This window comes from Anopheles merus, chromosome 2L (assembly GCF_017562075.2).
Source record: "Anopheles merus strain MAF chromosome 2L, AmerM5.1, whole genome shotgun sequence".
NCBI lineage: Eukaryota > Metazoa > Arthropoda > Insecta > Diptera > Culicidae > Anopheles > Anopheles merus.
Genome location: NC_054083.1, coordinates 30,818,372 through 30,842,142, shown reverse-complemented (window position 1 = coordinate 30,842,142; position 23,771 = coordinate 30,818,372). Strand labels below are relative to the sequence as shown.

At 45.4% G+C, this 23,771-nt stretch overlaps 3 protein-coding genes across 3 annotated transcripts; 1 reads left to right on the top strand and 2 right to left on the bottom strand.

Annotated features, from left to right (window-relative positions):
- Positions 1-1,727: 1,727 nt before the first annotated feature.
- On the bottom strand, positions 1,728-3,886 carry LOC121593350 (sodium channel protein Nach-like). Its single transcript, XM_041915620.1, has 5 exons — positions 3,525-3,886; positions 2,672-3,456; positions 2,509-2,609; positions 2,378-2,436; positions 1,728-2,302 (listed from the first exon to the last, which is right to left on the bottom strand). Exons 1-5 carry the CDS (start codon positions 3,878-3,880, stop codon positions 1,870-1,872), a joined length of 1,734 nt encoding a protein of 577 aa, XP_041771554.1. The 5' UTR covers positions 3,881-3,886; the 3' UTR covers positions 1,728-1,869.
- A 588-nt stretch (positions 3,887-4,474) lies between these two features.
- Positions 4,475-6,594, top strand: LOC121592317 (sodium channel protein Nach-like). The gene is made up of 6 exons (XM_041913717.1): positions 4,475-4,850; positions 4,915-5,645; positions 5,716-5,784; positions 5,842-5,942; positions 6,012-6,073; positions 6,150-6,594. The coding sequence occupies exons 1-6, from the start codon at positions 4,492-4,494 to the stop codon at positions 6,592-6,594; spliced, it is 1,767 nt and encodes a 588-aa protein (XP_041769651.1). The 5' UTR covers positions 4,475-4,491.
- Positions 6,588-21,159, bottom strand: LOC121594321. Its single transcript, XM_041917446.1, has 12 exons — positions 19,966-21,159; positions 16,144-16,189; positions 14,027-14,260; positions 13,863-13,946; positions 9,823-9,997; positions 9,669-9,752; positions 8,462-8,595; positions 8,236-8,372; positions 7,892-8,125; positions 7,658-7,820; positions 7,408-7,576; positions 6,588-7,337 (listed from the first exon to the last, which is right to left on the bottom strand). Exons 1-12 carry the CDS (start codon positions 19,980-19,982, stop codon positions 7,153-7,155), a joined length of 1,662 nt encoding a protein of 553 aa, XP_041773380.1. The 5' UTR covers positions 19,983-21,159; the 3' UTR covers positions 6,588-7,152.
- Between the last annotated feature and the right edge of the window lie 2,612 nt (positions 21,160-23,771).

Genomic DNA, 23,771 nt, shown 5'->3' with positions numbered 1-23,771 from the left:
CAAGAAATTCAAAATATATACCCTTTTAACCACGAAAAACATCATTGTTCCATACAAATGGCCTACCCGGGTAGGCGGCTGTACATGTGAAGGGTATATAAACTTAAATAATAAAGAAAAATATCTAAACATTTTTGATATTTTTTATTTTTTGCACATGGGTAGAAAAGATCTTTTCTTTGGAGTTTGTAAATTTGGAAATTTGGAGTCGATACGATTCTTTAATTCAAAGTTATTTTGGAATAGAGATGCGAAACTTACCCGTGTAGGCGGTTGCACACATGACGGTTAACAAGCCTTTAACATTGTTAAACAAGTAAAAACCCAAGCAAAATTTTTCGGGGATAATGAACACAAACTCATGCCATCTCTTTCTATTCATCAGCCCTACTCTCTCACACGCATCGATGAACTTTTACACATCTCTTTGTTCATTGTACTATATTTGAAGGGTTTAAAAGTGATAGATAACAATTCATGTTCATGAACTAGTTATGGTCAAATGTTAATGGTGTAATGTTTGTACCATGGTCGACCTGAGTTCAATTCCATTTTTTTTGTTTTTTTTTTTATGATTTAAAGTTTTATTTAATTTTTAAAACATCCAGCTCCAATAACTTCAAACCCATTTACTCATTGTTAGAAATGCGTGTTTAATAGTTAATCTGTTATTTTTATTGTTTTATTTATTTAGTATCTTTTAATTCTTTTAGTATCAGTACCCCTTCATACAAACAAACCAGTAAATAGCACGATAATGAATAATAATATGGTGGCGCAACTGGCAAAGTGATTCGAAGTAGAACTAGCGATGTGGTTGGTAGCATCAAGGATGAAGCATGATCATGAGTGGAGGGAGTGAATCCGAATGTTCATTTCTATTTTTAGCTCTTTTTTGCATGGGTTCATCTTTCACGTGTGTTCACTATCCCCGAAAATGATCTGTATTTCGTTGGTCTTTTCGGGGATAATTCGTTAACGAATTATCCCCGAAAAGACCAGCGAAAACCAGCGTGGTCGGGAGCTTGGGAATATACAAAACTGCTCATTTTAAATCTGTGATAGAGGTAACATTTATTTTTAAAATTTAAACAAAACACTATTTTCAAAACACCTGCATCCAATAATTCAGTAAATAATCTTCGGTTTTAGTTAAAGTTAACCCCTGCCGATTATTTTATTTCATTTGCTCATTTGAAACACCTATTTAATGATCTCTTTTTTGCTACGCAAGTAACAAACTAATTTACAAGTACAGTTGAACATATTTTCCTCAAAATATTTTTTTAAACATTGTTAAACAATTTTTTTTATCGAAACTAGTACATAATGAGAGGAATAGAGATTACTCAACAGCTCTTCCCTTGTATTGGCTTAGAAGCACAAGGTACGCTTTTATTTATTTATTTCTTTTTCTCTTACGTTCAACGTTGTAAAATATTGAATTAGAAGATATTTTTCAATAATCAAATGGTAGATTAATTTAAAAAATACGAAAACACTTTGGAAATAATCATTTTATATCATAGATTCTGGAATAGCTGAGGCTTCGTTAGGCCATTGAGGGTTTTTAATCTTTACTTTTACCAATTTAAATGTCTGATTTAAAAAGGCAAATGCGGTCAACAGGTTTTACTTCTTTATTCAGAATGAATGCCGAGTTTACTTAAACACCAAAACTTTTATTTTAAACATTTGTTCATGAGCTTCTTTAACATTTTGTACTTTTAGTTTTCAATCGGATGTTGGTGTTCTGGGCAGTATGATTTGATATATTAATTCCAATTGTCTTTACAACTAATCCAAACATAAAAAATCTGTCCTTTCGTTTCCAATTATCTTAATAAGTCCTCCCTTTGCTTCGCTGGGTTATGGTATAATTTTCAGCTCATCAATTTGGTGCTGCTTCCAGCGCCTTGCGTCCGGATGGATCCTGTTCCCTATCGTCCACATCGGGTCACTATTGCTATTCAAAGCACGCGCCATAACTTGCCTGCGCCTAAAATATCCCGTCGGCTGATGGCCCGGGTAGTCCACGTAGGAAATGGTATTAACTGTAGGCCCAACAGCTTTACCATTCCTGTTTCTCAGCGCGCTGTACACCGTGAAGGGAATTACGCCGAAAAGGAACAAACCCTCGATCAGGCTTAGTATAGATCCTCCAAAGCAGAGTCCCAGGATGCCGCCAAAGGTAGCGACGAGCGTCTGCCAGGTGACGAACGGTTCGCGCCTATACTTCAGACAGTTGGTCGAGCGAAAGTGCACGTGCAGCACACCATATGCGGAAAAATTAAACTCTGGACTGGTGTTAAAGAGGATGGGAAGGAATTAGATAAAACATTTGGCTACTGGTAATGCAATGTGTGGCAACACTTACACGTAAATGTCTTTCTTCGGGTTGGAGATAGAGTTCGTGATGGCGTGGACTTCGTTTTTCTGTCCAAATGTACTCAGATTAGCTAGGTGTACAATTAAGTACGATAAGCTCTTTATCAAAATCTCACTCACCTCTATATTACAACTGGGAAAGCAACGACACTTAATGATTGACCGTTGCGTTGTCGTACCGATCATCTCCGCCACCTGCTCCGAGGTAAAACTTACCCGATCTGCAACGAAATAAGCTCTTCTCTTCATTTCATACTTTAAATTCACAGCCCACCGGAACTACCTTTCAAATCCAACAGGCAGCCCAGCTCCCGGAACCCACAGATCGGCACCTTCAGCTCGGCCTGCAGCTCGACCGTCTGCTTGAACAGCGGAATGCACCGGCAAATGCTGGCCGTGTACCGCAGCTCACACTCGTTCATGCAGTTGCTGTACGTGTACGGTACGCCAACCGTACTATTACCTTCATCTCCAAACGCACAGCCACGCTTTTCTAGCGCAATGCTCCTCAGCGACGGGCTTGCCGTCACGAGCGTGGGCAGCACGGACACATCCGTCTCGGTGCCCCGCTGCACGATCGTCGTATAGTCGGAAAAGTCGGGAAAATCGAACGAACGATGCACAAACACCTCGATGCCGTAGGAGAACCGGTTCGAGGCGGTATAGTACTGCTCGCCGATATCCATCAGCACGGAAAGTCCTTCCCCCTTGCCAATGCCCGTCACGTGGAGGCTTTCCTGGGGCGGCACTTCACCCGGTTCCTTCGAGCGCGTAAATACCGGTTCTATAAAGCGGTCTGCATTGAACGAGCAGCAGTAGCCGGCGAAGATTTTCGTCCGCCGAAACAGGGTGCGACACTGTACCGGTTGCATTAGCCAGAAGCAGTGCACCAGCATCGTCTCGCACGGGGGTGCAACCTCGAATGCTAGCTGCTCCGTGTCGTATCCTTTCGAGCGGAGCTGCTCCTCTATCGCCACGATGCGCTGATCGATCGGACGTAGATCATTCAGCCGGGGCAGGGAGTAAATCACGTCTATGGTGTCATTTATATGCACTCCCAGCTTCGCTCTAGTGTTGGAGTGAAACGACATGTAAAGGAACATTTTTGCTAAATTTTCTTCTTTACGAACACTTACAGCTTCGCTCCAAGCTCATCCGCCTTGGTAGAGTGTATCTTGTTGATGTTACACAGCGTAACCGCTGGGAAAGCAATCAGCGACACCGGATAGGAGGTCGTCTCGATCGTGGTCAACGTGGGATTGCTCCGGAACTGGTCCCACGCCGAGCTGGAGAGGAAGAGCGTGAATCCCAAGCTTACTATCGCGATCACGCTCCACACGAACCGGAGCGGCGTATTGCCCTTCGTTGCCTTGTTGCGCCCAATGTACCGCAGTCCATGGAGCGAAGAGTTTTCACAAAATATCCAAAATGTCTGCACGACTGTTTGAGAGGCTAGCCGGAGGGCACTAGCAATAGACGGCGAATGGGGCATGTTTACAAAAACCCAACACCGACAGGGATGAGCAAGGCCTCCTGCTAGTCGCGGTGTTATATACGCATGGCAGTGAGGATGAAATATTCACCATTCTATTGTGTAGCCGTTGTTCAACCTCAGGAGGTCTTGTGAGTGATGTGTCGACACAGATGTCACACGTGAAGTAACATCCCGAACAAACGCCTTGAATTAATTACATTAGTCAAACCCTTTCTATTTACGTGACACGATGTGACACTGAGTTGATTATTATTAAGCTAATATATCATCTATTTCTGTTTGGAAAAAAGGCTAAACAGTCCACCACACCTTATCACCAGGACTGCGAACCTACCCATACTGGCCCACGTGTGTCGGACTGTTTATATCCTTCATCATTTATTACAACCAACCAGGACATGCACCAGCTCACACCATCCTTGAATTAACAAGCAGGAAATGCACATCACCCACCACACGTCACCGTTAATACGAAGTTATCGTGCTGCATTAGTAATGCTCCGTCAAAACAGATAAATCGCCTCAAACGGATGTAGAACCTATATATATATAAGGGTTACACAATGATTGCACCCAATCAGACATCTCCTTTCAAGTGCAAACCCGCCATGAACCTACGGCAAGTGCATAGAACCGTACGGGCAACGGTTCGCTCTGTAGTGCAAACGTTCTGCGAAAATACAAGTCTGCACGGGCTGCGCTATGTGTACGGGGAAGATCGTACCGGAGCCACAACGACTCCTCACAGTAGAATGTTGCGCATGCTTTGGCTGCTGGTGTGTATGGTTTCTATCGGCTTTACCATGATTATGGGCATGATCGCATGGATGCGTTTCCGGACTACGCCCACGATCACCACGATCGAAACGATGACGTACCCGATCTGGAACATACCCTTTCCGGCGGTGACGGTGTGCAACATCAACAAGATAGACAGCCGGAAGACGAGGATTATTATCGAGCGACTGTGAGAATTGGGTTCTTTTCGGTGTGTTGTTGCTCTGTTCCACAATCACGCTCTTTCGTTGCAGAGTAAAGGAGTTCGGGATGAGTGAAGCCAACGCCACCGGTCTGCTGATAGCTCAGGCTAGTCTCGTTAACTTTGAAGCCGTCAACGCCAGCTACCTCGAGCTGGAATCCGTCCTGGGACGCATGGGCTGGAACCCGGACAAGCTGCTGCTAGAGCTTACGCAACCGTGCGAGGATCTGATCAAGGTTTGCTACTGGCTCGGGTCGGAGATACCCTGCTCGAAAATCATACGCCGCACACGGACCGACAACGGTTTCTGCTGTTCGTACAACGTGGATACGACGATGCAACCGTTGGTGCTGCAGCAAAATCAAAGCCACCCGCGGACACCCTACCGTCCGAGGCGACTGTCGGGCGCTGGGCGACATGTGGGGCTTTCGATCCTCATTGACGTCCAGCCCGACACGTACATGGCACCGACCAAGTCGTACTATGGGGCGGAGGTGTACATACACGATTCGAGCGACTTTCCGTCGGATGCTGACTTTGAGCATGTGGCACAGCCGGGGTGGGATGTAGTAATGTCCGTGATTCCACTACCGATCGAGAGCAGCACCACGATGAACCAGGTGCCGGAGAGCATGCGGAAATGTTTCCTTCCGGAAGAGAGTAGAACAAACGGCAGTGATAGCTTCAATCTGAATGTCTGTATGGCGGAATGTCGTCTGCGGACGATTCTGAAGCTATGCCACTGTGTTCCGTTCTACTATGCCGACCTCAGTCGAATGTATGGTAAGTAGGAAGAATATCGGATTTACGCGTGCGATGTTATCAAGATATTGGAGAAATTGTTTGCTTTCAGGCATGGTGGAGGGAAGAGATGTGGAGATGTGTGCCCTGAAACATGTGGCTTGTTTGCACTATTTTAGAAGTAAGCAACACTGATCTTTCGTATCGCAGGCTTCCTCAATGTATTGCTTTGCTGCAGGATACTTTTACAGCTTGCGCACGGACGACACCTTGGACCCGGAGTTGAATGACGTAGAGTTTGGAATGGATTGCGATTGCAAACCACCTTGCTCCGTGTTGGTAATGAAGCAATCAATTGCAGTGGAATTATTTAATCCAAAATGATCTCTCTGCTCTCTGCTCTTCCAGAACTATAACGTGCAAACGATTGTCAGTCAACGGACGTCAAAAAGCTTCATGTCGGCCAACTTGTAACTATCCATACATCAACTATAAACAATGAAGCTCACTCATTCTGCAATATCTTATCTCCCGTCTTTCCAACAGCGGCGGGAGAAACGTCTCCATGTACGCCACCCTCAACGTGCACTTTAAGGACATCTACTGCGTGAAGTACAAGCGCGACGCGTACATGACCTGGGACTCGCTGGTCGCGACCTTCGGCGGCATCTTTGGACTCTGTATGGGCGGTTCCGTGCTCAGCATCGTCGAGCTGGTGTACTACTTCACCATCAAACCGTTCACCGTGCAACGGGAGGCGAAGAGAGCGAAGCGCAAAAGAGGAAATACGCTCGGCCATCGTAAGGTGTCCGTACTTCCGTACACCGCACGGTGGGACGGGATGGCTCACCTTCCTGTGGGATATTTTTCCCGCCGCAATGTGCTGGCACGGGAACGAAGCGCCGGCAAGAAGCAGCCGGTGTGTGTGCCGCAGAAAACGGACATCATTGCTCGGAAGCCCGAAACGAACAGGATTTCCTTCATTTATTAGCGTTAGAGATGCTTTACTCGACGAATGCTTATTATTTTATTTACAAAAAAAAAACTTCGTTTGCTTAATCCGCGTAAACACGATACTCAATACAGGCTTGCAGTTTGTTAAGGGGGAGGCGGCAGTCAAACGTCTTATCGGCTAAGCGGCTAAGAATGTCTCTTATGCGGCATGTTAATGTTAAACATTGTACGATTTACGGGGGAAACGGAGATGCGTGAAGCGATGAAATGTATCCCACGAAGGTGTGAGACAAAAAGAAAATGATAGCATTACTGCTTATTTACACACGATGAAATATGAGGATTAGTGGAAGCGAACAGATTGCCTCCCGGCAGGACGGAACCCAAGCCACAAGCGACACCTAACTGTGGGAGAGTTTGTCCCGTTTGTTTCGCTTCCCTATCAGACTATCAATCTTACTCAAGTAACAGTCGGCATAGTGCGACTACCATTGCCTTATCAACTGAACAATTACGACTAAGTTGTAGCGCTTGTGTTATGATTATGATGATGATTGGATGCATTTGAACGATTGATCACCCAGCACGCGTCAGCTCAATCCAGCTGTGCCTTATGGCCGACGTAGTTGTCGAAGAAGGCGGCATCTTTCTTGCGGTGTCGCAGCTTGGCGCACGCCGCCAGCAGTGAGCCACCGAGCACGCACAGCAGCACGCAGCAGGTGGCAAGCAGGGCGGACAGTACGGACGTCTTCATGCACGTTTCCGACATATCTTGAGGTTCTGCAGGGCGACACGGAGTTAGCGTTTAGTGGCGTGGGCCCACAAAAACAACTTCCTGTTCTGTACTTACTGGCAGAGGTGATTGATTCCTTCTTCGCCCGGGCTTCCTCATCTTCCTCCTGCAGTACGCGAAGCGCCTGGAATAGGCTAATATTGTCCGAGAGTGTGGTGTTGACCTGCGGTTGAACGGCCTCACGCTTCGTGACGCCCTTTAGATTTCTCCAGTGGCAAGGTTGACTCTGTGTGCGAATGTGAGGAAACCTCTAATTAGCAACACGAACTTCGGCCACTGTATCATTAGATGACGTTGGCAAACCTACCGGACACCGGCCGTGACACATGCGCACGTCACACTCGATGTACAGGGCGGGCGAACCGGTGAAGCGGAACGTTTTCATGTACGCGTACACCTGCGTCTCAAATACGCCCGTATCGGACCAGCTGCCCCGGAAGCGGGAGATGAGCTTATCGTCCACCGGACAGCTAGAATGTGGGGAAGATGTCAGAATAAGATCTTTATCGCCACCGGTAACTCAGAGACGCTCTTCACCTACCCATACTCATCGATCAGCTGTATCCTTTTGTTGGCCCCGTTGTGCGCAAAGCAGTCATTTACCACGATGTCGAACCCATCGTACTTGCTGCGCATGTAGATGATGAGCGTGAGCGGATCGCCGACACGTACCGGCCCCGTTACCCGTGCACCGTTCGTACCGTAACCGTTCCGGATCTCCATGTAGCACTCGGGCGGGCTGAGCGTGAACACTACCGGGTTTCCCGTTGCAACTCTGTAACCGTTCGGAGGGGGGGGGGGGAGTGGAGGGACAATAGAACAAACAACATGGTGAGAAGGAATGGTGTGATAAGATGACACTGCATTGGCACACGACCGACTTACTCGACGTCGAGAAAGGGAAAGGTGACCGTTTTCCAGAAATCGTAACCATACTCGCAAGTCACCTTAAAGTGCTCGTCAAACTCTTCCTCGATCAGTGGATTGTACTGCACCGTCACCGTGTTCCACATAAAGTTTTTCTGCAACCGAGATAAGAATGTTGGGCGCACGGTTTTTGAGTAAAGTATAGTCATGTGCATGGCGGTTTGGTGGATCACTCGGCACGTACCGTTGGGTTCTTGCGACTATCCTCGCCGATCGCATTCTTTCCCAGCGTTCCGCAACGGTTCAGCTGGATGAAGAACTCGTAGTAGTCGCGCCCGGAACCGTTGATGTACATGCAGTCGGGATCGTATGCATAGCCTACGGGTGGGAAGATGATTGTAAACGCATTAGCTACACCAACGCTTGTGGGACACTTTTTGCGCCAGATCACGTACGTGTTTTATGGCTTAATGCAAGAACGGGGGTGTTAAGTTCCGTAATGCTAAGCAAATGCGATACTAAATACGATAGCAAAATCCTTTCGAAATGAAATTCCGTTCAGTCTTCAAACGTTGGGAGTAAGAGCATGAAGACCTAAAAGACTCATAGAGTCATCGTGTCACATCGTTCTTCAACATTCTTTTTAGACGTGAAGATCTTGAGCTTGAAACGACGTTGAACTCTACCTTTTACTTGAATATGCTGCACTAGATCATATCATGAAGTAAAATAAATTATTACATTTACCTCAGACACATCATTCTCCAACAACGGGATTGAAGTCTACGTTGAGCATTGCTTAATATTCATCATTTATGCGACCCTTGAGAACTTTCGGTGCGACTCGTGGCCCCTTGTGCCAAAATATATTTTACATTTATGTTCCTATGTGCTTTGATTATTTGATTATTAAACGCATGTTCTGGCACTTTTATATTGAAATATGAATATGTTTATTAATATGACGCAATTAAAATCAACTGTGCTCTTAAGTTAAAGTTTCAAATACTTTAATTTCAGTGGATTTTTTTGGTATATTTTTTCAATAGTTTTTATACGTAAGCGCAAGTGTTTGTAGCTCCCAACTCGATGTGCAAAGTGATTGCATCAGTATCGAAAAATTCAACATTATAGAGGATAGCTTTTTTTCATACAGACTTTGAGCCAATTGGCCTCATTTGCTTCTTTTTTGAGGACAGCACACTCTCACGAGTAAATATGTAAGTTTTGAGTAAGTCAAATGAGTTTGACATCTCTGCCATAAAGTATCACAGGTTTCGAACTCTGTGAGCTTTAGACATTTAAAGATGATTGCTAATTAACAGATAGGCCAGGTTTGATATCAACCATTCTACAACTAAATGTCTTGTTCCTTTGGATGGCTCGCAGCCAAATTCTCCAATTAAGTTTAGTTGATGACATAAAACATAAACAATTTCACCATCACTTACCGGATGAGTAAAGAAGTCCATTGAATGATCCATTGAAGCCAATACGAATCTTCATATAATCGTCCTGACACTCTGCTTCGATATCTGAGAATAAAATAACATCATTTAGAACACACATTTCCACCAAAAACCAAAAGCGAACCGAAATACTCACGCTGGACACGGGTGTTGTTGAAGCGATAGCGCCGATTGTAGTCCCTGTCCCAGGGATCCGGACGCCAGGCAGCATCGATATCACCCCCGTACACCGGCGGTGGAGGCAACCGGGGATGAGAGGATTGCAGCGCAGTCAGAGGTATGTAACCGGACGTATCCGACACGTAGACGACCTGATGATGAGTCAAATGTGGGGGGTAAATACGGAGACGTAAGTTCAAGCGAAACTCCCCCAACGACGCATGTGTGCCATCATCCCCCTCGGTTGCCATTAGCTAAGCGACAACTCGCGTGGCAGGCGGAGATCACTATCAGCGATAACCTTCTACCCACTACTAACAAACGTTCAATTAATTGCTCGTGGAGCTGTTGGTGTTCGGTGTCTAGCCGGCGCAAGCTTTCGGTGCTCACGGACACGCCATTTTGACTGCAGTTGAACCTTTATGTTAACCTGAGAGAGAGAGAAACACCGCAGGCCCCTGTCGAAAGGCTCCCTGGAGCTTGCTCGAGGAAGGAAATTGCGTCAGGAGTGTGGAACAGTTTTCCAATTCCAACCACCACCAGGCGGGTGGTTGTCGGTCGCGCTTTTACATGCAGCTCCACCGCCGGACCTTGAGCTGTGACGGAACGAGCTGTCGGTGAACGCAACCGCACCGTTCGCTCGGTAGGGCGTGAAATTGATGGCACTTTTCCGACAAATAAAAGTCATTGACATTCCAAATGCCGATGCTTGCAGTGCAAAATTGCTTTCCATCCTCGCCGGAAACCGGTCGACACACCGATCCTTGATGCTGTGCGAGGGACGCATGTTGTCACCGAAATTCGCGCATCTTGTGTCTTCATACTGCGAGTGTCTTAACCCAGAAATATTTGTGTGTGAGTATGCTTCGTACGTGAAACGGTAACCTACACGCATGAGGAACGACGAAACCGAAAGTAAGAAACGTTCCATCGCCCAACGCCCCTGTGCGAGCGTTTTCTTTTCAGGTTTTCCCTTTGCACTGCACACACCCAAACACACCCAACACACTCATGTACTGTTCGGCCTCTAGGCCCGTGCTGTTGGCCAATTTTCTTGGCCACAAATTTATCTTTCCAATCAGAATAGCACCGAAACCTTCATTTCGGATGCGCGGCTTCAGCACGAGGCCACCACGGTATGGCATCTTGGCCACCGTGCGTTCACGACACCGCGGTTAATTAAGACGGTGGGCTGTGCGGCGGCGTGGCAGTGTGGAATGTGGCCAGCCTTTTGTTTGTTTTCGCCAATAGCTCACTAGCCACGGACGGGGTAGGGAGACGGAGGCTCATGAAACATGAGCGCGGGAACACGGTTTACTGCTCGTGTTCAGTGTTGTATCCGAGGGGGCTCGCTTAAAGTTCACCCTGGACCTCGGTTTAACGCCTCCGATTTTCCGATGGCAGCGGAAAGTACGCGTGACGAACGTTCTAAGATTGTGTTCCGTTTCTTTCTGTGTGCAAGTTCCGATGCGTTTGACGAGTTCTCTCTCTCTCTCTCTCCCAGCTCCCACGTTAGAGGGCTCCGCGTGACAGCTTCCGGCACGGAACTTTATTCTGAAGCAGCATTTATTGGCGTTTTGTTCTTTTGATTAACCTGTGTTGTCCAGCATGCTCAAGGTGTCGCTTCTTCCTGCATTAAGCCTCAGCACCTCGCAGCGGCAAATGCAAATGAAACTGTTCCTACTTCCTTGACGCTTGAAGCATTTAATTTGCATTCAAGCCCTGTTTTACTGCAGGGTTGCGAAACCAGCGAATCGCGGCTCATAAAACCCATCATACCGTTTTGGTACTTTTTCTACTGGGGTTTTTTTTCTTAATGCATTAAAGTGTGTCAACTACTTCACCGCTCGACAAAGACAAGGGTGACAAAACTAAAATGATACGTTCGTAAGGCGGTTCACAACCGTTGCGTCAATTCCCGTTACAGTGTTTGACGCGCGCCAGAAAGAACCACTGAACGGAACAGTGAGAATCGATGCCAAGAATGCTGCACTTTAGATGGGTATCTTGGTGATGCAGAGAAAGTGCACGTGCTGTGGGGCAGTGTGCAGCAGTTAAATAAAGGAATTATTGCAACGCGAACCAAAGACACAAGCAAAAACCATATTCATAAACATTAGGTCATTTTTTCAATAAAAAAAAGGTTCTGGAAGGCGCTGTGTTAGGTACAGACGAAATATTACCAACAGAGTTACGCTGGAATTATACTACGCATAACTGTAGATATAACAATCCTCTGAGTTGTTATTGAGGCGATAAATTAAAGCCCTAATCGTATTCAATTTTAACGACATTTACTTTATTGAAAGTAAACCTTAAGGAACCTTAAGTCCAACGATAAACTGATCCTACACCTTATATCAAAAGATGATGAATCTTTGATGAAGTGAAGCTTGCTTGGGATTGTTCCCCGAGAAACAGTTGTCTACTTGCTCGACTTTACAACAAGCTTGTCATGGGGCTTAAACTCATATCCTCAGAATCTCATCAATTTTGATACGTTTGGCCCACATTCTGGACACCGTATGATACTATGTATCACTTAACGTATGATCAGATATAGCCCAGAAGATAAGATAAGATAAGGTGGATCACGTGTATAGCCAAGCAAGTATGCTAAACGTATCAGATCATATGAAAACCTCTTTAACATGTAAGGTAGGTTTAGAGCGGTACAATCGTTGAGTTAAATAAGCAAAGCATAGCTTGCAATGTTTGAACCGTAACCAACAGCAAGTAGTTGTGAAAAAAAAATCATTGAGATTAGAAACAAACGCTTTACAATGTGAATAAAAAGCCATTACATCATATAACATGATATCCAATTAAGGTTTGCATAAAGCAGATCACAAAAGTGAGATGGATATTAATACATAAAGGCTTTAAAAGACAAATCAGGGCTTCATAATTCTTACATCTAGCAGAAAAACGACGATAATAAAAGCTCATGCTGATGAAGATCTAGTGCACCGATCTCCCAAGACCTTTGGCTTTGAAAGTTATATAATAAAAATAAAATCCAACAGTACACCTCTAAAGGATACAATTAAACGCACAGTGAACAGAGGAACGAAACACCGAAACCCCTGTACCAGTAATATGTTTAAAACACCTCATCGAGTGTGGTCAGCAGCGACAGACAAACGTCTTACAAATGGCATTGTTACCACTCTCTGCATGCCTTTCGGTGCTCATTGATCGTGCAGAAGCAACCAAAAAAAAAAGAAGCCTGATGCTTTTTACACAAACCAGAACATAAAACTCCCAAACTCGGGACCACCGTCCCACCCCGCTAAGCACTCTCTTCATGAGAGCCTCATTCTTTCAGCCCGCAGGTACGCAGCACACGAAGACGCGCGTTTGCGTTTAGTAAAGCACACTAAACCACCGGACCGGAACTAAGATATGCGGCTGTCTGGGGGTGGTAGTGGTGGTTGTGGTGTGATTTTTTATGCTTCTGTGTGTCTGTGTGATTTTCCTCCTTATGCACTCAGCACAGTTTTATTGCAACCGGGCACGATTGTCGATTGGTTGGCGCGTTCGGGTTATGTAAGAAGCCACACACGCGGTTAGCTCACTGACCGTCCGGCATCGTCTGGGCAGCTCGGGGGGTTTGTTTTTTTGTAGATATGCCCTCTTCATTGCTGCACCACTTTGCCCTGGTTAATGGACGGGAATGACCCGCGCGCAAGGAAGTGTATCAATTATGGACTCTCGCTTTCGGAACCACTGCTCGATCGCTTGCAGTTTTTTTTATCATCTCCGTCAGCTGGCCCAAACGCCCAAACACCCCCATTGGCACTACCAAACACCCGTTAACAGGTGAGTGGAAAAGGATGCACCGGCAAACAAAACCAACAGTATTCGCACCAGTCACAGTCGGTGGCAGATGATGACGGTGCGGTTTAATCCGATAATCGTGCTGCCAGCTGCCGTGCGGCACACCTTGGCCGTGACGCAGTGACACAGATTCGCCGGTTCGGGGGGCTTGCCGTTGCGTCGGTTTTGCGGACTTACCGGTTCGCTGCCCTCGTGGGAGAGTGCCTCACGCGAATTGTTCGCATTGTCCAGCGGTGTCGGCTGCTGCACGACGACATTTTTCTGGCGAAGAGTGCGGAATGGAATGGAAAAATCAAATTTGTCATCTTTTGGAATCGAGTGAGAGAGGCGCCACAACTTACCTTGCCACCGCTAATGCTGCCCCGCTTGCGCTGCACTTTCGGTGCAGCGGTGGAGGATGGGTTGATGGTGACTGTGGCGTCCCGGACCGGGTTGGTACCGGTGGTCAGCGCTCCTGTCGGTGCGGTTGAGGGTAAACCGGCCTGGTTGGTGCTGTTGATGGGCTGCTGAAAGCTAACCGGCGAGATGGTGGTGATGCCGGTAACGCCGCCCGCTAGCTGCAGGATGCAGAGTGTCTGAAGAGGGGAGAGAGGCACATTTATATGAAAAGGGAAATAATTGGTTCCAAGACCAAAACTTTGCTGGTAGAATATGTCCATTCTATGTATGTTATTCTATGTAGCTGTTATACTGTAAAAAAATATCTTCATATTACTATGAAGCATTTGGTAGATCATTCGTTGACCAAATCTTAGTATTCAAACGCAGAAAACTCTCGCCAATACACCATAAACATGTGCAAAACTATTCAGCACTTCTCCTTACAACAATTTTATCAACAAAACTCATTTCCCTGAGCGATAATCAATATTAAAGATATGCTAACCAATTGTGAAGTTAAAGTCTCCAAAGCATGTATAGGCCGGTATGTCCGCGTAGGTCGTTTACGCCAAATAGAAGAACCAATCGTGTTCTAGATGTCAGATTAGCTATTAAACAATGTATCCTGAACATGAATTAAAATGCTCGTTATGCGAAATTTTAGTCCTTAAGAGAGGCATTTCTTGAGTATTTAGATTTGCTCGTTATGTGAAAAACTCGGTACTAAGCAACTCGTTATGAAAAGTTCCACTGTATTATTACACTTTACTTTTATTTGCTTCATTATTTATATCTGGCTACCTTGATATATGTTTCATTCCATTTTAAGTATGTGTCGTGAGTTCACTACTCTTTTGTGAGTGTCATGAAGAGAACATGTCATACCCGGTTTTTTTTTAACTGGTTTTGTACATGTAATTTTCTTTAACTGCGAGTAAATTGTATTGTTTTTTTTCTAGAGGGTCATATAAGGACCAAGGGATTTGAACAAAAGCAGACAAAAAGGCTTAAACCGTTGAAGAACTACAGACAAAATGAGAAATGAAACTTCAGGCTAACTAAAGCATCACATACAGTTTCTTTCCGAAATTAAACATTGGATTATCGATTTTTCATATTGTATCGTTTTAATTCTGGAAAAAAACTCTCTCATGAATAAAAAAAAACTAAGGAACTAATAAGGAACAGGATAGGATAAACTTGATAAATTTGAGCTCCATTTTACTACACAGTAAATTAATTGTTTTAAGCAATCAGAATAGATCAAAATTGCTCATATTTTAAATGTATTTGGCTGGTGAAATTATGGCATTAGACTAAAAAGAATTTTCGAGAACCCCTAACGTCTTTGGATGGCATTTACCGCACATCTCGCGAACAGACTGTACACTAGCCAACACGTGAGCAGCTTATTGAATATTTGTCTCATAATTTGTATCTATCTAGTAATACAGTTTGATTTCACCTGTTCTTATTTAAGGTTTAGTTTTAAGACTTTTACTGTATAATACATTTTATATTTTTTAAATATTTCTTTTATAATTCATTTTTTGCTAGTTTCCTGGTTTTTACAAATTGGTATGAACATCTTTTTGATGCAAACAATTACACGAGAAAGTTGCCCTTCATTCCCTCTACAAGTATTAAGGACTGTAGAAAGAGCATTGCTTTAATATTGGATTGCATCTATACTTTGCTTTTATTATAATAACTTTACTTTGTCTTTCGATTGCAGCTTTTTTTTTTAAATAAAAATCTATTTAAAAATAAATTGAAAAAAATCCTTAATTTTAAGAAACACAAATATTTAATGCAATTCAACGTGAAATATCTAAGCTTCTCCTGAAGAAATGGTCTATTCAGCAGGAGCATCGGAATTCGTTGCAGCTTCGACCGTCCCAAGTTTGCCTTACTAATTCATTCCATACACACACACACACACACACACACACACACAGCCATAAAAGCACTCGATCGCTACGGCTGGATGCGTCGGGTGGATGGGTAAAGTGTATCGGGTGCTGGTAGTAGAAAACCACCCACTCTCCCTTTGCTTCGACATGAACTAATAACTCACCTGTGCCGCCACGATGATGAAAGCACACCGGCCCAGATGATGTAACCTGCGAAAACAATGAGAAATATTTGGCATATTAGATCGCATTGAACTCTTTTTCCTGCTAGCTTTTTGATCGGTCGACCCCGGAGCTGATCTCGCTCGGAAGATCAGCGAGACGGGGAACCGGCCGCCAAGGGCCACGAAGAGATAGAAATGGGAATACGAACGCAAAGGTGGGCTTTGCTTTTACGACAGTGCGCTTACTGGCTGGCGCGATTCATGCCGCGATAAGCCGGTACGCACGGATTTGTGTGAACAAGATCAGGTACCGGAGCGCATCGGTCAACCCCCTCCCAACCTTTCCCTCCCGTGCTGCATTAATCGCGTTGCGTTTTCGCCGCCTACCCCCCTGTAGCCTTTGCTGACATCTGCAGCTCCACTATGACCCAACCGACGTTTCAAGCGCGGGACGTTTATTGGGCGGATATTATCCAAGATTTTTATGATCCCCTTGTCTGCCGACCCTTTTCGGCTGCAGCTTCCACCCGTTGCTGCAATGCGAAATGGCACAGGAAGGGTAATTATTCATTGAAGAATGAAAAAAAAGTGGGCAAGCAAATAGCAAACGCTGACGGTTGCTGATTGACGTGCCCTGCTGCTGCTGCTGCTGCTGCTGCTGCATCCGAAGAAAGTACTAGTAGGTGAAGCCATGTTTTCTTCTCCCCATTCACGTCCCCAAATGCTATCGAATGCGCTACCACCAAATGTGCAATCAATCATTGCGAACATTGAGGCACGCGGCACGTCCCAAAACCCGATGTGCGGTGTACTCAACGGGATCGCTGCCAACACACGGCGGGCAAACTGTCCCATCGCTCAATCGGACGGCACCGGGACGGCACCGAAGAAAATCCACGACCACACAGCCCAACGAACAAATTGCTGGGTTGGGTGTGCTGCATCCCCCTCCTGCATTTGCTGCATTTGATTACCCACTTTTCCAGGACAATTTTCCAATCGGGCGCGGTTAGGCGGTTTGACCTGCTTCCGCACAACCGGAGCCCATAATTCAACAGTGCCGTGCGACACGGCAGCGACATAACTGCTGCGTTTCGTTACACCACCGCATCCGCATAATCGTAAAACAGAACAAATTACGACGCCGGTTCGTACGGTGCCTGCCGCCAAGCACCCACGCCGAGTGTAAAAAGAACGTGCCGCCGTTCCGTTCTTTAACGCCGCTGTGTGCGCGAAGAAGCTGTAAGTGCGACGTGCTGGAAAACGTCAGAGTATTCTTGTGTTTGAAAATCCATCGAAAAGGGTTGAAGATAAGCTGCAGCAACTATTATGTGCTGTGCAGGAATGCTTATATTTAGGTCATTCGGTCGTTTTTTGTCTTATCAAACCAACGTTTCGGTATCGAAGGCAAATGCCTTTGGGCGCATAATTTACACTCGGAACGATTTTCGAGGCGTTAAATGGACGGGCCAAACCGCTGCGGGAATAACACAATGCATTTTTGCTTTGCTGAGGCGGAAGGTGTTGATTGCAAGCCTCGTCATAAGCTCGTGAGATAATTTTGTGCTCCGGCGAAAAAGATACAAATCTCCTATCGGACGGTTTTGCATGTGAAACCGGATATGCGCCGTTTAGCCTTATTGCTAGAAGCGTAATAAACGCTCGATTTGAATTTTTAGCTTTCAAAAGGGTCTTTTCTTAACAAGTCATTTCTTTTTGATACCACTATCTAAAAACTCTTTCTCTCTGTCTTATATTGATCTCTTTCGTGCTAGATAGCCGACCACCAAATGGCGTCGTGAGCAAGTGGCTGCGCTTTCATTTCAAAGATGAAAGGTTCGAATCTACCCTGAGTACGTCATAGTTTCCCTTTGTCTAATTATCGGGCAAAGAAAATTAATGCAATAATAAAGCTAGCCAAAGTATGATTTGTGCCACACACAGAGCTCCCCGGAAGTGTATGTGTTTGCTACTACTGTGGTGGTGCCAGCAGGATAGCTTTTCCCATCTTTTATTGCATCCGCGCTGCAGGACCCCTCCTGTGATTACAGCGATCGTATAATATAGTTAGCTCTATCAGAGAGCCACCCCTTTAGTGGCTGTTAAATGCGACCTTAATCTAATTCACTCTCCTCATCCGCACGTCATCATCGGTGTGTCTTAATCCGGTATCGCTGAAAAAACGTAAAGCAAAAAAACACACACAACTTCAAAAGCTCCACCACTTCCCACTTCATCTCGCTCAGATGGGCAGAACGCCTCATCCGAGTTCCTTTATGTTTCTGAGCGGTTGTTGTTTTTTCAATTACCGCAGCACGTCAATTCATTTCCGTTGCAATTGCTGCGGTTTGCGCAGCTTTGGCGCATTTCTTTTGATGAGCGGATGAAGCCATCTGTTCTGGTGGGTTGGTGGGAGGATTTGGGGTGGATTATAGAAGAATCCTTCGGAGGGGAGAGACACCATGAAGTGGTGGTAAGTTTAATCTGCTTTGTCTTGTTTTTTTTTTTATAATTGTAACGTTCTAACCAGCAGTTAGCAGTAAATGGAAAAGAGGAAAATTAATAGAATAATCTGATGCTGATGAAGGCAAAGATGTCGTTCTATGAAAAGATTTTTTTTTACATTTTGAACAAGCTTTTTTTAAAATAATGTATGCAAATTCAACCTCTCAAAGACCTCTTAAGACCTCTTAAATATATTCAAAAAATTTAAAAAATAATTCTAAATTTTCCAAAGATAACACAACCTGTAATTTTTACGTCTCTTATATTCTTCGATGTTATTCAATATCTAGCGGTACAGCGGTAAGATTGCAATCATCTGCTTCGCCAACCGTTTTTTTCCTTTGCATCGATGCAATCGATCCGAGCCAACAGCGGGGAAAGCGCGGCACAAGTTATTCGTTCTAACACAAAACGCTGCTAGAATGTATCAGCACCAACCAGCAAACGGTTCGATATAATCCAGCTCTAAGCTCACACGGAATAACAACGGGCGGAGATAATCGGTTCTGCTCATCCGCTCGAAATTTCCCCCCGAACGCGAGCAATTAATTGGGTACTAACGAAAATCGAACCAAGTACCGCAGTTTAAAGAACTCGCGGCACCTGTTCTAGCTGGATTACTCGCCGAAGATGCTCGCTTAGGGAAGGGAGCAAGTTATATAGTACTGTTAACATAATTCGAATCATGTTTGGGGTTCTGGGGTGCGCCGAACCAAATGTGCGAGACATCGGATGGGTAATGATCCACGGCATGATCTGCGAACGGCGGAGGCGACAGCGGGCGCCTTTTTACATCTCTGTTTGCTGCACAAACGGGGCCAATTAAAACTGTATCCTATTCGCTATGGTTCCGGGAATGTTTTCCCGTCTCAGAACGGAAGTGTAGAAGGCAAGGTTGCGCTAAGATGTGTTGTCTGTTTTTTTGTTGTGTAAATCCTAAAACAAAGGAACGAGCATTGTTTTAAACGTGCGTGAATTAATTATAAAATATCGAGAACAAGCTTTTTCATTTGCTTTTGTTGTGAGCAGGACAGTTGGGCTGTTTCTGACATACGATCATTTCGTATTCTATTGAGCGATAGTAATCTACAACCGTCCTAAACGTACTCATTAGCATTAAGCTTAACGCTCGAGTTTAAAGCTTAAGCTCACCTTTACTAATCGAACAACTTAAATGCGTCCACGGCGGCGAACCTTCCCCCGGACCAATAAACCGATCGTACCAAATCTACGTAAAATGCTGCCCCAAAATGAAACGATGATTAAACAATAGCAGAACGTTAGCTCTCCACCCTGGCTTATGCTCGCTTTACTTACCTGCTGGATTGAGTCATTTTGTTCGCTTCGATTCGATGTTTTCCACAAACCGTTGAGCCAAACCGTAAATCAAACACCCAAGAACTGCAATCTTTTCTACTTCCACAGCTTCCCTTCAACGGCACACACCCTTCTTGCTTTCTTCACCTAGAATCGATCCACTCTTCCGGGGGGAAGGAATGCTGTCGCCACACATAAACATACACATACACGCACACAAACCGTTCTACAAATTGTGCTCACTCCCGGTGTGGAAATGTGTGCGCCTCTTTGCGGTAAAGCCTTCCGCGCGGGAGAAAATTATTGTCTTTTAAATCGTCACCATCAGCATCGTCACCGTGGGTAGGGAGCCGTCATCAACGCACAACGGCATCGCACCTAGCGTACGAAGAGCGGAGCGTGACGAAAGCTTAGTCTTGGTCGGTGAAGCGGTCTTTAGAAGGTTCTGTTGCGTTCGGCTGCACCGCTAGAACACTTTTCACCGTTTTGCACCCCGCACGTGTCGCTCTGCCTGACAAGTGGAACCTCTTTTTGTTTGAAGAAAACTGTGTTGGTTTATGGGTTTTTTTGTTCGCACTTCTTTCAACTTCAATCCCAATTACAACCAAAACGACACACTAAACGGCAGATCGTTAGAATTAGTACGCTCCGTTCCCGAACGCTTCTAAATCTCTGGTTCTATTCTGCAGCGTTTGCATTTCTCTCGTTTCGCTATCTCTCCCTCCGCCAATGAGTGATGGCAAATAAATCAATCGCCTAGCAGTCCGGACCCGTTCGTAAGGGATGCGGATTTTCACTTTTCATTGACGTCCTTCACACACCGTGCCGCCGTGCACATTCACCGTGCGCTAGCCGCGTCCAACCGCTCGGACACTACACAGGCTCGGTAATTTATTCACACCCATACACGGTTTTGTTTCACTGCACATCCACAAACAAGACGACGCGTGGGGTTCGCGTTTCGCTGGTCAGCAGCGTATTGCACAACAGCCGCTTGGACCGGGACCGTAAAACTAGGCTAGCAGTGGTAGCGCCGCAGACTAGCGCCAAAAAGGTAGAAGCAGCGGTTCGTCGTTACCGCCAGCGCGCAAGTCTTTCGATGTCTTTCAGGCCTCTACACCGTTCGTTCGCTTTCGTCGCTAGTTGGGATTTTGGGGTGGAAAATTCTCATCCGCACCGATCCGCACTCGCTCGTCGCCGGCACACAACTGCTGCGCTGGGTGGCGACGCCGAGCGAAGAAAACCTTCCCGGGCCACCCGCTCACCGGAGGGTGGTATCCGGAGCACGCGAGCGCTAATCGGTAGCCGCTGCTGGTGGTGGGATCGGTTTGGCGGTTTTCGCGCCCCGCCGTTGTTGCTCTTCTCTTATTTTCTTTGCCATTGGAAAATGAAGGGCGGAAATGACGCTACGGTGAAACGATGAATGGAACAGTGCTTGGAGGGAACGGAGAGGGAGAGGGGGAACGGAGGACTAGTTAGCCCAAGCGTTAGGAATGCTTATGTTTTCGGCATGTAGCGACAAGCCTGCAATGCTGGTTGAACAAATTAAAACATGTAGCTGAAAAAATCATCATTCACTTTATCATTCGACATCCAGCGATTGGGAAGTATGTGAACCTGATTCATGAATCGAATTGTATCTTTAATTCTTCTGATTAACGGGGATAAGCCGATAGATTATTTGAGTGGTTCATCTTTGAAGATTCATACAAAGAATTCTTCTCTAAAAATGCACGCATAACATTACTATGTAATATCTATTGAAGATGTATAATCAGAAGGTGGTTAAAGAAGAGCTCGAAGACATGAAGATTACCAAATGAATATTTACTTCCAATCAGCCTAAATTTTATACAAAAGCGATAAAAACTTATTGAGCAAATCGTTTAAATTTTACAAAATAAATCATTCGACGCATCACAACGCAATCCAAAAACGTGTGACAAAAATGCAACAAACGCTGACCCAGTGCTGCGATTAGCTAACAGCATCATCATCATCATCATCAACAAACAGCTGTCGAAACCGCGCTAGCTCACAAATTTATGATAATAGCGGTGGCAGCACGCGAAATGCAGCAAAGTAAAAGGATAAACCACCGAAAACGGAGTGCATGAAACTGTGGGCGGACAGCTTCGACTTGACCTACGGAGTAGGTAGCATCTAGAAGGAAAGAAAAAAACCAGTCCAATGCCACCGCCACAATCACTTTTCTATGTTTATCAATCACTCCCAGCGTCCTCTTCATCTGTTTTTCATCCTTTTTTGCACAACTATCTCGCACCGCACACGCACGCACTTTGTTTCCTGGCGTGATCGTATCGATCTTCTCACGATTGCGTTTCCTTTGTGAGCGGGTGAGTGATGAGTTCGTTCGAACAACATTTCCCATCCTTCCGACGGTTTCGCGTACAGCACGGTGGCCGTATAAATTTTCCATCCATCGCACAGCAGCAACGTTACGCGTTACAAAACTCCTGCCCTGGTCGTGCATTTTCCGCTCGATCTTTCTTCGCACACAGGCTGACATTGACACCCAAGTGCTGCTTGGGCGTGTGTGAAGGTGTGAGACGTGACCTCATGGCGCTGTCATCTTTCGACCCCATTCGACCGCACGTTGACAAATCGATACCCATCATCCATCATCCGCATGTACGCATCTGAAAGCTTCACTCGTGGCGATGGTGCAAACGCTTAAATAAATCGCAGGCCACCCGTCTCAGCCTGCCCAATACTTGGGAAATCGGTCCACCGCTTGGGCGTAGACAAACGGAAAGCACCGAACAACAACGAAACATGAAACTCACAGTGCACAGTTTATCAGCTCGTTGATGAATCAATTAGCAGCGAGAGGATGATTTTTAGATCTGCACGGCCACGGATCGCTCGAGGTGGATTGGGTAAAGGACCGCCCGGTTCGTCGCCACAGCTCGAAGGTCATTCTCATGGGCAGCTCACCCAAAACGCCCTTAGTCATAGTGCCGCCGGCGGCCGGTGCACGTCAGAACACACACCCGGGCTAGAACAGTTCGGGATTGTTGTGTTTCTTCTCTTGTTTTTGTGCGCTCTGCTTTAATTTTTCGCGGCACCCGACAAGGGGAGAACTGGTAAAGAACGGCAGAAAAAAAGCTACACCATCCCTGATAGCGCCTCTTAACCATAAGAAATCATTCTGTCTGCCAGAATGCAATTTAACGCGAATCATTCGGCCCGTACGGTGAGAAAATTTCTAATCTGAACCTTACCATCGCTCCCCGCACGCGAATCTAGCCAGCCCGGCGAGCCAAGCCCTTTCCGTTGTCTGTTACGTTGAGAACAGTACGATAAGGCCGATTTAATGGCTTCATTTTTGCTGCTACTGTGTTATATTGTAGTTCTATTTGGAACGGCACCAGGTACAATGTTGCTGCAGAACTGCTGCAGCTGAAAATTATATCCCATAAAGTCAGCGATGCAGTTGACATGGACCGCAGGTGTCAAATCCCCCTACTGTAACAGAGAAATAAAGAGAGAAAGGGGTTAATCTCGGAAATAGCTGGCCCTTTACAGCCCTTTAAATGTACAAGTAATGGAAGGTTTTCCTCAATATGAGCTCGATATTTGGGAATGAAATGGAACATTCATCACTTTGAGCACAATCATGACTAATAACATAAGGTATAGTATTAAGATTCTTCATCTCAGTATTGACTAAGATTAGTCACTAAGCAATGCTAAATAAGACGATAAGATACAATCATATCTTTAAAAATGAAAAAAAAACATTCAAAATGTCGACTAAATGTCTATATCAAACAATTCAAGAC

Coding starts and splice junctions, on each gene's coding strand:
- LOC121592317 (XM_041913717.1), top strand. CDS start 4,492: ATGAACCTACGGCAAGTGCATAGAACCGTACGGGCAACGGTTCGCTCT. Junction 5,646..5,715: donor CGACCTCAGTCGAATGTATG/GTAAGTAGGAAG, acceptor GTTTGCTTTCAG/GCATGGTGGAGGGAAGAGAT. Junction 5,943..6,011: donor AACCACCTTGCTCCGTGTTG/GTAATGAAGCAA, acceptor CTGCTCTTCCAG/AACTATAACGTGCAAACGAT.
- LOC121594321 (XM_041917446.1), bottom strand. Junction 9,753..9,822: donor CAACAACACCCGTGTCCAGC/GTGAGTATTTCG, acceptor TTTTATTCTCAG/ATATCGAAGCAGAGTGTCAG. Junction 7,821..7,891: donor CAGCTGATCGATGAGTATGG/GTAGGTGAAGAG, acceptor CCCACATTCTAG/CTGTCCGGTGGACGATAAGC.
- LOC121593350 (XM_041915620.1), bottom strand. CDS start 3,880: ATGCCCCATTCGCCGTCTATTGCTAGTGCCCTCCGGCTAGCCTCTCAA. Junction 2,437..2,508: donor TTCCCAGTTGTAATATAGAG/GTGAGTGAGATT, acceptor ACATTTGGACAG/AAAAACGAAGTCCACGCCAT. Junction 2,303..2,377: donor CCGAAGAAAGACATTTACGT/GTAAGTGTTGCC, acceptor CTTTAACACCAG/TCCAGAGTTTAATTTTTCCG.